Source organism: Acomys russatus, chromosome 30, assembly GCF_903995435.1.
Source record: "Acomys russatus chromosome 30, mAcoRus1.1, whole genome shotgun sequence".
In the NCBI taxonomy this organism is placed as follows: domain Eukaryota; kingdom Metazoa; phylum Chordata; class Mammalia; order Rodentia; family Muridae; genus Acomys; species Acomys russatus.
Genome location: NC_067166.1, coordinates 24,529,836 through 24,543,910, shown reverse-complemented (window position 1 = coordinate 24,543,910; position 14,075 = coordinate 24,529,836). Strand labels below are relative to the sequence as shown.

Here is a 14,075-nt window from a genome sequence, read left to right as displayed (position 1 = left end):
ACTGTGAGATTTAGAAAATAAAATTGTAAGATACTTAGTTATACTAAAAATTTGTTTATCAGAAATTCAAATTTAATTGAATATCCTCTATTTAATCCAGCAACCCTGATTGTAATATAACAGATAATAAAGCATGTTGTATATAGACCTTGTTTTATATGGTTGTTTTATATATTTATATGTTTGTGAATGTTTTTGTTGATGGTATTCAAAGGCTTTTAATCCTGATGACCAATACTAAAAGCATTTGAAAGCCACTGCTGTCCTAGGAGATGACTTTTTCTTTTAAAGCTTTATTGAAACAGGATCCCATTTTGTAGTCTAGGCTAGCTTCATTGCAATCCTCCTGCCTCAGCTTCCCAGATTTGGGGAATTATAGGTTTGAGCCACTATTCCCAGTTTTTTCATGATAATTTTGTGGAGAAGTCTTGAACAGCTATGGAAAAATAGGAAAGGTCACCAGTTAGATGGTTGTGAATAATAACTGCACTGTGATTGTAGTATACCTTGTAATTTATTGTTCATCTTTATTATGTACTCCAACAAGTCTGTTATATTCCATGGCTAGTTCTCTGACAGAATATGGAAAACCTAGTCAGTCATGAATAGAGTCTCAGGCTGGAGGCCTGTACAAGAGAGATGCTGACTGTAATACTGTAAGCAACTGAACATGTGGCTACGTCAGACCTACAAATAACGCATTTTCCAAAGTATGCTCTTCAGTATGGCTTTCTTTTTGGAATAAACGTGATTGAAAATCAAGCTAGAGAGCTTACATTATGTAGCAGCCAGGCATCTTTACACTTTGACAGCTTCAACAGAGAGCATAGTCATATATATTTTATATACTTATTCTTACTGTGTGCAGTTTTCCCAGGTTAGAAGTATAAGTTATGCTAAGTGATTCAGGGTTATTCAGACTCACAGTAACATAGCCAGAACAATGTAAGACCTCTCCCAGTGTTAATGTAGGCCTCACAGTGTTTATTTAGCTTTCATATGGACAATATTTATTGCAGAAAAAAGTAATTCATGAAATACCTAAAGAAATGTGAAAGATAGTCAAAATCCTTTTTCTTTTTTTCCCTAGCAACTTTTTAATTGTCAGTCTCTACATAAACTAAGTTTGCCAGACAATGATTTAACAACATTACCAGCATCCATTGCAAATCTTATTAATCTCAGGGAACTGGATGTCAGCAAAAATGGTAAGTCCTCCAAATTCTTGTCCTTGGAGACATATTTCATTGTTAGGATTTCTGTTTTCCAGATGTTTAAAACTCAGATGTGTAGTATATTAGCTTTATCTAGAATCTATTCTACATGAATATAAAAACATTTTTTCCATTTCAAAAGTTTTATAATGTAGTAAAATTTAGTGTCATAGCCTTGGCTTAGAATTTATTTATAAATATAAAGTCTGTGATACTTCAAAACGGGTTAAAAATAAGTAGCTTTTAGGTAAATCATTATAGTCCATATTGTGCAATGGGCCTCTCAGATTTATTCCTCATAACTGAAAGCTTATACCCAGATGAAAATCTTAATCTTCCTTTTTCCATGACCCTTCCTGGCTTCTGCTAACTAACATTTTACTTTCTGCTTCTGTGAGTTTGCCCCTTTAAGTTCAGTAATGAGCTCATGGATTGTTTATCCTATTGTTCCTGATCTATTGTACTTAACATGATGCCCTTTAGGTTTATCCATGCTATTAGAAATGACTAGGGCTCGTCTTTTATTATTAGTTTTTGTGTGTGTACTGATTAAAAGTTTTAATTTTTATTTAAGTAATTTATTCAGATTACATCTCAGTTGTTATCCCCTCACTTGTGTCCTCTCGTTCTCCCTCCCTCCCTCTTTCATCCTATTCCCCTCCCCTAGGTCTGTGACAGAAAGGGACCTTGTCCCCTACTATAAGATCACAGCCTGGCAGGTCTCTTCCTGGTAACCTGCTTACTCTTCCTCTGAGTGTCACTAATCTTGTCTTTTTTTTTTTAAGATTTATTTTATTTATTGCATATGAGTGTTTTATCTGCAGAAGAGGGCATCAGATATCATTATAGATGTTTGTGAGCCACTATGTGGTTGCTGGGAATTGAACTCAGGACCTCTGGAAGAGCAGGCGACACTCTTAACCACTGAGCCATCTCTCCAGCCCCACTAATCTCATCTTTTAAAATGAATATTTCACTGTACATATGTACTTTGTTACCTTTGTTAGCTCATTTATTCATGGAAGTTTAGGTTGATTTCACATCTTAGCTCTTGTGAATAGTACTGCAGTGAGCACAGAAGAGATCTTTGTTCTCTTTCCTCCAGAAGTCCCGTGGCTTACACACCTTTCCTCCCACTAAGACAGCTGTACTTCCTCTCTATCTATCCATTGCTTGTTTGCTTGTGCACAGCTTTCTAGTCTTATGTAACTGGTTTAGTTTTGTGTTTGTCTATCTTTTTGGTGCCACATTTAAAATTATCGTCTAGGCTTCCTCTGCTTCTTCAGAAGTAGTTTTGCAGTATCTGGTTTGGTGCTTTGTATCCTTTGGTCTACACGGGGACATCTGCTTTCTCCAGTCCCATCGAAGAGACCCCTATCTCCCTTCTTTTTGATGTGTCCTTGGTGCCTTTCTTGAAGTCGACGGACTATACATATGTGGATTTATTTCTGGTCCTCTGTTCTGTTCCATTGGCAGTCACCTGTTACACCAAGACCATATTCTTTAATTATCAGAGCTTGCAAATAGACTCTGAAGTTACATGGTGTGAGGCCCATAGCTGTGTTCTTTACAGATCACTGTTGCTTTAGAGACTTTCGCAATTCTGTGTTAAGATTGTTTTTTTTTTTTTTGTTCTTTTGAAAAATGTCACTAGAATTTTGATAGTTCATTGGATCAACTGGCCACTGTGTGGTTTGGACATTTTCACAGTTCTGTTCCTTCTAATCTTGAAACATGTTTCCCCCGCCCCACCCCCCCTCCCGCCCATTTATTTACAGTTTGGTTTCTTTCATCAGAACTTTGTTGTTCTCAATGTAGTTTTGTTGTTGTTGTTGTTGTTGTTGTTGTTAGCTATTACAAATGGGGTTGCTTTAAAAGAAAATTTTTTGATAGGTTATTGTTAGCATATAGAAGTGTAACTGAGTTCTTAATGTTCCATTTTAATATAGATCACTTTCATTTCTGTTGCCTGATTGCTTTAGTTAGGACTTATTACAGCTACAAGTAGTTTATTGACCACATATATACAACTTCCTCTAAGAAATATATCACAGGCAATTTTGTTATGTTGAACATTATAGAATATGGTCTTTAAAAAATATTTTTAAATATTTTGAAATTATATACTTTTCTCCCTCCAGCCCCTTCCATGTAACCCTCCCCTTTCAAATTCATGGCCTCTTTTTCCTGACTATTCTTACATAAATATAAATACAACTTTCTTAGCCTATTTGCTATTTGTATGTATATGACTTCAGGGCTGGCCATTTAGTATTGGATAACCAATGGGGGGGTGCTCTTCCATGAGGAAGACGGTTTCTCCTAGTTGCTTGTAGGGTGTGCATTCATGCACATTTGATCGTGTGTGTGTGTGTGTGTGTGTGTGTGTGTGTGTGTGTGTGTGTTAGGGGGTTGAGACAGGGTCTCCTTACACAGCCCTGGCTGTCCTGGCACTGACTATGTAGACCAGAGTAGCCCCAAACTCAAAGAGATCTGGCCTCAAACTCACAGAGATCCACCTGCCTCTATCTCCCAAGTGCTAGGATGAAAGGCCTGTGCCAGCACACCTAACCCTAAGATTCTCTGTCTAGGATGAAAGGCCTGTGCCAGCACACCTAACCCTAAGATTCTCTGTCTAGGATGAAAGGCCTGTGCCAGCACACCTAACCCTAAGATTCTCTGTCTAGGATGAAAGGCCTGTGCCAGCACACCTAACCCTAAGATTCTCTGTCTAGGGTTGAGGTCTCATACGTGTTTCCCGTTTGTGTTAGTGTGTCTGGTGGTGGTGGTCAGGTCTTGTTTTAGCAGCAGTGCTGAGGAGACTTTCTGGATGTGGCTTCTCTGACTTCTCTAGGAGTCAGAACTTCACAGTAAGCTGACTTTGTTGCTCTGGCTCTTGCAGTCATCTTGCCCCATCTTCTGTAATGATCCCTGAGCCTTAGGTGTAGGAGTTGTGGTGTAGTTGTATCAGTTGGTACTGGGTACCACAAGATTCCCTTTTCTCTACATTTTAATTGGTTGTGGTTTTTCTATAATGGTCTCTGTCTATTGCAAAGAGAAGTTCGTTTGATGAGGAGTGAGGACTGTACTGACCTGTAGGCATAGGGACAAATATTTATAGAGTGTAGTTAGAGATCATGCTGATATATTCAAGTGGCAGATGGATGTTCTCCTTCGAGATCCATGACTTATCTAACCCTGGGTACTTGGCTGGCTTTCCATTACCAAGCATGATTTCCCTCTTGGAGAGCGGGTCTTAAGTCCAGTGAGAGTCCATACCAAGATATGAATGCCATTACTGCACCCTTAAGGTTATCTGCCATGTTGGCTGTTTATGTGGTCTCTTGATTTAATCAAGCAATGGTAAACATGGAGTGTATGGGAATGCTACTTGGATTATAGTACAGTAAACATTTTCTTAGTAAGTAGGAGGGAATTCTGTGCTAAGTTTTTCACTGCTGTGACAAGATACCTGAGAAAATAATGCCATAAGTAGTGAAAATTTATATTGGCTCAGTTCTACAGTTTGAGAAGTACATGCTTTCTTGCCTTATTGCTTTCAGCTGGTGTGGCACAGTGTATCATAACAGGAACATGATTGGGAATCTGATCATCCCAGATAGCCAGCAAGTGAACAGAACGGAGGACTGCTGCTAGAATATTTCCTTCAGTTGTGCCCTCACTCCCAAGCCCTACCACCTATCTTAGAGACTGCCATAAAACCTTTAGTATATAGGCTTTTGGAAATATTTAAGGCCCAAATCATATCAAGTATTCTTTAAAATTATTATAGACTATAAGATACACCCAGTTTTTAGAGCAGTAAAACAAGAAAAACAGTAAAAACAGCAATCGGACCATAAAGCATACCTTAATTCTTCCCCCCGCCACTTTTGGGGGGAAAGTGCGTCGTATGGTCTGAAAATATGGTATATAACATAGTAAATATAGAAACGGGTAACACTGATCTGGCATTATATGCCGTTTGTAACTGTCAGGCTTGAGTTTTCTCTGACTGCCAGCACAAGTATGTTTACACCAGTATCATCACATATACATGAGTAAAATATTGCACTTAGACACTGGAGCCTACTGCAGCATTTGGCAGTAGGGATTTTTTTCAATTCACTGTATTAGATAACTGTTGCTTGTGTGGGTGATCATTGTCCGGAACGTTTTATCATGCATGACTATACTGTGCTGAATAGACATAGTGACAGTGGAGATCTTTGTCTTTGTTCCTTATCGTAGGAGGAAAGCTTTAAACTTTTCATTGTTGAGTATGCTGTTAGTTGTGACTTTATATTGGGTCTTTATTATGTTGAAAAAGGACTTTTTAAAAAAGACCATTACTGGTTTTGAGGTACTCTGCCTGCATGTACACCTGCAGGCTAGAAGAAGAGAGCATCAGATCACATTAAAGATAGTTGTGAGCCATCCTGTGGTTGCTGGGAAATGAACTCAGGACCTCTGAAAGAGCAGTCAGTGCCCTTAACCTCTAAACCATCTCTCAAAAACAAACAAAAACCCTGCTTTTATTCTTATTTTGTGTGACATTATTTTGAAGTTATAAAAAGCTGTCAAATTGTTTTTGCATTTGAAAGATTTTGCTTCTACATCCTACTAATGAGGCATATATAGGTTCCTAAATAATAAATTATTAACAAATAAAGAATTTTGTTAAGCTTTCTATACTTAGCATAGAAATTTAAAAATTTTAAAACATTCAGAAAGAGGGGGAAAAGAAAAAATGAGCTTTTGAAAATTTTTAAATGAAGTATATATTTTATAATTACAAAAAAGAGTGAATCACATGAGAATAACGTTTTAATGTCCTAACCTGAAATAAGACTTTCAGGAAACACTAAATAAGAAATAGTTTCAAAATACTTCTTTTCAACATTTGGAAACAAATCCTACCAAATTAGTACAACACATCCTCAGACAGTCCATAGTAATCATATCCCATTGCCCTAGTGCCAAGGTCACTTACTCTTTGTTTTGATATGAGCATGGAGATGTAGACGTTCTTTGTATTGATTCTCATAAGCTTACTGTGCTTCATTCTAGGATGAATTAGAATAGTCATGTTCACTTGTATTAACAAATAACAGTTAACTTTTGCAAGTTACTATTTAGCTATACCCCCAAAAAAACCTTTAAAGTAAAAATATGAATATGCATTTATTTATGAAATACAAGCTATATAAAGCATTCCATATGTAGTCCATATGAATAGTCCCTATAAGGCATTTAGGTTGCAAGTTATAGCAAAAATGATTACCTTGACACTTTTACATTATTGCATTGTCTTAAATAATAAATCCATTTTAAGTCTTTGATGCAGTCATTCACCTTAGGTTTAGGTGAGATTTCTAGTGGTTAGTGTTCTGCTGTATAGCAAGGAAGTTATAGCTGGGTCTTAGTTACTGTTTTCGTAGTGAGGAGACACCATAATAAGGCAGCTTACCAAAGAAAGTATTTAATTGGGCGTTTGCTTACACTTTTAGAGAGTTGGACCATGCTGATCATGTTGAGGAATATGGAGGTATGTAGGCAGAGAGAACAAAACTGGGCATTCAGTGGACTTTTAAAATCATAAAGCCCACCCCTAGTGACACATCTCCTCCCAAAAACCTTCACCTTGCAGTTCTTCCTCTAAACTGGGCCAATCATTCAAACATATGATGTGCCTGTGGGGGTCATTCTCATCCAGTCCATCATAGGCTGTAAAGATAATATCTGTGTTGCTGCACAAACATGCAGCTGTGTTCTGTCCCCAGCACCTGGTACTGTGGTGTGAGCCTGTAGTTCCAACACGGGAGAGGTCCAGACAGGTGGATTGCTGCTGATCACTGACTAGCAAACCTAGAGGCAAGCTCCAGGTCCCAGAGGGAGACTTTGTCTAAACAAAACAAAGCAAGACAGAACAAAGGGCAATACACAGCCATACTCACACCCAGAATGAAGGACTATTTACTCTTTGCTATAAAATCATTTAACTCTATGGACCAAACTTTAGTGTTCCCTCTTTTTAGAAAACGTGTTTTACATACTTTATAGTTTTTGTTGGATTGGATTCATTCTTAAGGATATCTTGGGAGAATTTTTCCTTTGCATTAAAAATTTCATACTCAGGGCTGGAGTGATGGTGCAACAGTTAAGAATAGTCACTGCTCTTAGAAGGGACCTGAGTACAGTCTCTAGCATCCATCTGGTTGTTCACAACCATCCATAGGGATCTGATGCTCCTGTCTTCTTGGGCACCAGGCACACACATGGGACACATACTTAAATGCAGGCAGAAAACTCATATACATAAAATAACCTATAAGGGAAATTTAAAAATCCATAAGACTTGAAGAGATACTCATGGATTCACCAGTTGTTAGCTGCCCTTTATTTATTGTGTATATATATATTTAAATCTATCCAGAAAAAAATGTTTATATTTGTTCCTTATATAAAATTTATTTCTCTGAATCTATAAATTTAAGTTGTAGACACCATGAATTTACTCTCAAATGCTGGAATATGCATCTCCTAATAATATAACTGTAAAATCAGTATCACTCAAAAATTTGACATCATACTGTGCATGGTGCCCGTTTTCACTTGTTTAGCCCTTTTCTTTCTTTCTGTCCTTTCTGCTTAAAGCTCTTAGTACTTAGTAGTTGTGTCTCGTTAGTCTTCTAAAATCTTGAACAGTTGGCCTAGACTTCATGATACTAATTTTGAACAGACCTGGACAATTGTTTTTTGGTTTGTGATGTTTTCCCAGAGTTTGATTTACGTTAAATAAGTGTCTGCTATGTGAAAATTTTAAAGAATGAAGTGGGGAAATTTTTTGGTTTTTGGTTTTTTTTTTTTTTTTTTTTTTTTTTTTTTTTTTTTTTTTTTTTTCCCTGGTTTTTCTTATAAAGCCAAGTGTTACTTGATAAATTCCAGAGTAAATGAACTTCATTTGTTCCTATCACATCTTTATATATGTTGGTAGATAATTCAAACCAAAGCATTGGAATTTTGGAATTTACTTGATTTTTAGAATTCATAAAATCTACACTTCCATCAAAAAGGTTTGCAACTTTTGGTCTTTTAACAGAGAGATCTTAAAAAGTGTTAGGAAGTGTTCTGGAAATGTAGCTCAGTTATAGAGTGCTTCCTTGGCATGTACGGGGCCTTTGGGTCAGGTCCTGAGCACCCAGTCAAATGGCTTGTACTCAGCACTGAAGCATCATTCCTTAGTGTCCTAGACTTTGATAGAGCAGAAAGGCTGATACGGTGGTGCAGTCATGGCAGCCTAGTAGCCTGTTGAATCTGTCTTCAGTTGTAGCAGAGGGTTTTTTTTTTTGTTGGTTTTGTCTTGATTTTTATTTTAACCTTTATTTTATTACACATGTATAAAACAAACTACATACAGCAGGGAGAACCATGTGACAATCATGAGAATAATGAGTTCTATACATGTTACGTTCATAGTGAATTGGCATTCGTCCCATTTGAAGTAAGTGTCTTTCCTGTCTTGTTGTGTCTAAACTTCTGAATGAAATTCAGTATCTATCCTATCTCAACTCTAATAGCTTACCTTCTATAACTTAATCTAAGATGATCTTGTCCCCTAATCAACTAAGTTGGTTGTAAAACACTTGATTTAGTGGTTCTTTGAGCTCATGAGTAATTTTGAGGATTTAGAGAAACATTTCAAGTAATTAAAATATTAAGATAAGTGTTTAAATAGTATTCTTCTTTGAAAATTGACACTAATACTAACAATAAACTCTTGTAAGTTATGTTAACTAAAAAATTAAATTGACCTGTTATTCCTTTTCAATTTGATTACTCTTATTTCCATGTATTTTACTCATTCTTTATATTTTCTTCTTTTTACTTCATTTAAAAAATATATTTATTTGTATATTTATTTTGAGACAGGGTCTTTAGTATAGCTCCAACTGGCCTGAATCTGACCATTTAGACCAGGATAACTTCAAGCATGTGGCAGCCCTACCTCTTCCTCTTGAGGTTAGGGCTACAAGTGTCTGGCATCATTCCTAACCATCTCGTTTTCATCTTTAACTGATGCTTGAATGAAGCTATTGTTTATTGTTGGTGAATAAAGTTGAAAAAGAAATGAAACTGATGTCAGAGCTGTTACCTTGCTTAGTAAGTTGTAGTCATTCTAATTCTTTATGCTCATCATTATAAATGATGAAATTAATGGATTTTACATACAGGGAGCTAAGGTGATTTTTATAAGTTTGTAATATTTAACCCTAACATGTGTATCTTTACAAGTCTACTTTATTAAAGAGACAGTATAACATACACGGGTGGCTAGTTATGAGAAATTTCAATTTTGTTAGTTGGACTTTTGATTACATGATAATTGATGTAAATGAAGGTTAGTATGTGTCCTAGTTTGCTGTGATAAACACCATGACCAGAAGCAAAGGGGGAAGGAAATGCCCCACAGATAGGCCAGTTTAGTGGAGGCACTTTCTCAGCTCTGAGCGTCCCTTTCCCAAATAACTCTAGTTTGTGTAAAGTTGATAAACAAGCACCAGCACCATTATATTAAGTGACTGTGGTCTTTATTATATCTTAGAACTAGTAAATTTTTATTTAGGATTTACTTCAGTACCATGATAGATATAGATGTGTTTTATATTTGGAGAAGAAAAAAAAAAAAAAAACCACACTAAATCTTGAATAAGAAGTTTGAAACATTTATTATTTTATTTTATTAATTTATTCAGATTACAACTCAATTGCTATCTTATCACTTGTATCCTCCCATTCCTCCCTCTCTGCCGCTTTCACCCTATTCCCCTCCCCTAGGTCTATGACCGAGGGAGAACTTCCTCCCCCACTATATGGTCATAGGCTATCAAGTCTCATCTTGGTAGCCTGCTTATCTTTGAGTACCAAGAGGAGTTGGTCAGAAGTTTGAAACATTTATATCATTTGAGTATATCTTAGCATACCAAGTACCTTTTTGAGGTGTTTTGTTTGTTTTTGTGGTTTACTTCTTACTCCCTCTTTGGAAGGATTCAGGAAACATTGTGGGTGCTTTATTATTAATAGCTTCAGCAAGTTATATTTATTTATTTTAAAAAGCTAAGATGGCTCAGAGGTTAAGACACTGTCTGTTCTTCCAGAGGTCCTGAGTTCAATTCTCAGCAACCACATGGTGGTGGCTCATAGCCATCTATAATGAGATCTGATGCCCTCTTCTGGCCTGCTGGCATACATGCAGGCAGAGTACTGTATACATAAATCTTAAAACATTTATTATCATAATTGTTGGTCTTTTACATCATTCTTCCCATGTTTTCAGTTGGCTAGATAGTATGGTTTATGATTAAAGTACTTGGGAATGTGGCTGAGATGGCTTAGTTGGGTAAATGCTTGCTCTGTAAACATGAGGATTGTCAGTTTGAACAGAACACATTTAAACTAGAAAGAGGTGCTTACATAATTGAAGAATTTGGGCTTTCAGTGAACAAACCTTATACACGAGAATGTAGTTGAATTGCATAGTATATTAAGACTTACAGGATTTGGGCTTTAGATTACAGTTTATTTGGTAATATTAGGAAGGCTTTAAGAAAAAGAGAGTTTCCCCATTGAAATGCTGTCAGGAGTAATGCTCCGAGTGTCTACCTTAAACTTTCTCCTCATTGCAGGGTGGACTACAACAACGGTAAAGCTGTCCTTGGTTAAGATACAGTGATCATGTCTTAACTGGAGTAAGGGATGCTTGGTACTTCTTGATTTCAACAACAGTAGTGCTTTGTCTTTGTTTCAAATTGATTACAGATTTTTTTTTTTCTGCCTTGCTATGTCATGGTTACAGAGTGGCCTATTCTGATACTCATGTCCTCTGAAGTAATTGAGCAGAGTGTTGATTTCTCCTTCTGAGCGCCAGGCTAGTGTTACTAGGACCAACCATCTGTTGCTGGTGAAACTATCAGAGAATTAAGTGGGTTGTGACAAAATTCCAATTATTTTTTCATTTATAAGAATGAAATGAACTGAATCCGTATGTCATTGGCAGTGGGCCATCCCTATAGCAACTTGGGAATTCTGTACAAGACCTCCATACATGTGAAGCCGTGGTTCTTCATTGTATCTCACAAAGGAATTTTATTTCTAACTACCTAGTATGAAGAGCAAAGTTAGAGTTTATTAAGAAGAGATTTTTTAGTTGGGTGGTGATGGTGCATGCCTTTAATCTGAGCACTTGGGAGGCAGAGGCAGGAGGATCTCTAGGAGTTCCAAAGCAGCCAGGGCTTCACAGAGAAACCCTGTCTCAGGAGAAAAAGGAGGGGAGGGGAACAGAGGGGTTGACTTTAAACATAGATTAAGCATACTGATTAATAAGAAAGAGAAGCATTCAGGATAGTATTAGCAGCTGCTACACACAAACACACACACACACTGTGTGTATGTAATCTCAGTGGCTTTCTGAAGTATTACTTTAAAAGGTTGCAGAGGGACCTTTTTCTCCCTCTTATTTTATTGTGCAATTGTATATATGCATATTTGGAGGCCTAAGATCAGTGTCAGATATCTTCAATCATTGTCTTTTAATTTTGTTTTATTGATACAAGGTCTCTTTGTATAGCCTTGGCTGCCCTGGAACTCATTATGTAGACCAGGCTAGCCTAGAACTCTTTAGTCTGCCTGCCTCTGCCTCCTGAGTTCTGGAAGTAAAGGTGTGTGTGACCACACTTGGCCCTGTCTTTCTTATTTTCTGAGATACTTTCTCTAACGAAACCTGGAGGTTATTGATTTGGACGGACGGTCAGGTGAGCACACCCTAGGGTCTTCTGATCTGCTCCTCCGCATAGAGTTAGAGGTGTGCATGCAACTTTTAATGTGGGTTTTGGGAATCTGAACTCAAATAAATCCTCATGCTTATGTGACAAATGAACCATCTTCCCAGGCTCCCCTCCTTTTTGGTATATGAGATACCAGGATGGTTCCTGAAGTGCCTTGGATAGACTATCTGATCAGGCAAAATTACAGCACAGAAAGGTTGTACAGGGGGGTTAAGATAGCTCTTTAAGCAGAGTATGGTTACTCATGCCTGTAATCTCAGCATTTGGAAAGCTGAGACATGAGAATTGCATGGTTTCTAAGTCAGTCTGGGCTTCACAGTGAGTCCAGGACAGCTTAAATTACAGAGTGAGACCATTCCTTAACAAATAAACAAAACACACAGAAAAGGACACACCTTTTACTATAAATGGGGTTTCTTGTGCGATTTTAATTTTTTATTAGGTTTATGCCTGTGAAAAGACAAAGATCATACTTGGTTATATATGTTTAGGCCATAAGAATGGTTCATTGATATTTTAGTATTCTTACTTGAAATATCTCTGTAAAAGAAATATTGACTATGTAAGTAGACATTATAGCAAATTTTCTTGTGTTGGAATATTTGACTCTCAGCTGGTTAAAATCTTGTTTCTAGGAACAACAGACTACAGGAAAATAAAAGTTACTGTCTAAATAGAGTAATCGTGAAAGGGATGTTTGGCACTTTGAGGAGTTTGGGGCTTCTCTCCTTTGTCCCCTTAATTTTCCCCATCTTTCTAATCTCCCTCAGACTAGATAACATTTGTACTGTGATGGTAAGCCTCTTTGGAAATGTGCTTTGAGACAGTAAGGATGTTTGCCATATAGGTATGTGAAGTAAGTGCACCAGAAAGAAAGAATAGAATTAATTTTTATAAGGTTCTAGTATGCACAGCATGCGTGATGAAGACAGGGGCAGGGTAGTGAAAGCAATAATAAGCAATTTGAGATTATGTTAGCAAAGAAAGAGGTTGTGATTTGGAGTAGATAATGTGCCTTGTAGGCATTTGTATGCACATTGATATTTAAGTTTAGCTATGTATACGAAGAGTCTGTGAGGACACAGGTGGAAAAGCAACCAATTCAAATACAGTTTTAGCTCTTAGAGATAGTGATAGAGACAGATGTGGTCAGGCCATGGAGATCAGTGTTTCATGATGGATTGCATCTAAGTGTGAGAAGAGGTACAGATGGTCTAATTAATTTTATCATGCAGCTGGAAAGACAAGATTGCTGTCATCTGAGGTGAAGGAATTGGTAGGCGCTGCAATTCCAAGGGACAACTCAGGGATGGTTTTCAATTAGTTTACTAAATAACAGGTTTCCTTATATCAATTTTATAAATCGTTTTGTTTTGGTTGCTCCTCCCATCTCTAAGATACCCTTTCATCCCCTTGCTTCTCTTTTTTCCTATCTGTATTCTATTTTCCACAGTACTCCTTCCACATTACTATCTCATGTTGGGGTGCCTTCCCCTTCCTAGGGACAGTCATCTGTAATGGTATCTGGTGCTTTTTAGTTTCTTGCCCTATTCCCATTTGTTTCTGCTTAGAAACACAGGTTTAACAATTAGAAGCTGGTATTTGGCAGGTGGTAGTAGCTCACACTGGTAGAATATGCTGTAGAGGAGGAAGCAGGAAGACCATGAGTTAGAGGCCAGTCTGTACTGTGCATTTTGGGCTGCAGAGATGGCTCATCCTGGACCAGTGCTCACAATCACCTTTAACCTCAGTCCCAGGGAATCTGATGCTCTCCTCTGTTCTCTAGACACTAGGCATGTTTGTGGTATACATGTAGGGGAAAGAAACACCCATACAAAGAAAGCAAAAGGAACACTTAAAAGAAAGCTGGTATTTGACTATGAGAGAGAACCGATGGTATTTGTCCTCCTGAATTGGGTTACGACACTTAATACTTTGTAGTTCTTCTCATTTCCTACAGATTCCATAACTTCATTGTGCGTGCGTGCGTGTAAAATACCTTTGACTATATGTCCCA

The 14,075-nt window shown here is 37.3% G+C and overlaps 1 protein-coding gene across 7 annotated transcripts in view; it reads left to right on the top strand.

Moving 5' to 3' along the window:
- Erbin (erbb2 interacting protein) overlaps positions 1 to 14,075 on the top strand; it is a 98,950-nt gene that overhangs the window by 29,407 nt on the left and 55,468 nt on the right. For all 7 annotated transcript variants that reach the window (XM_051172418.1, XM_051172416.1, XM_051172417.1 and 4 more), the window contains exon 4: positions 1,091 to 1,208. In XM_051172418.1, coding sequence (XP_051028375.1) covers positions 1,091 to 1,208 — 118 coding nt within the window. The remainder of the gene's footprint in view (positions 1 to 1,090; positions 1,209 to 14,075) is intronic.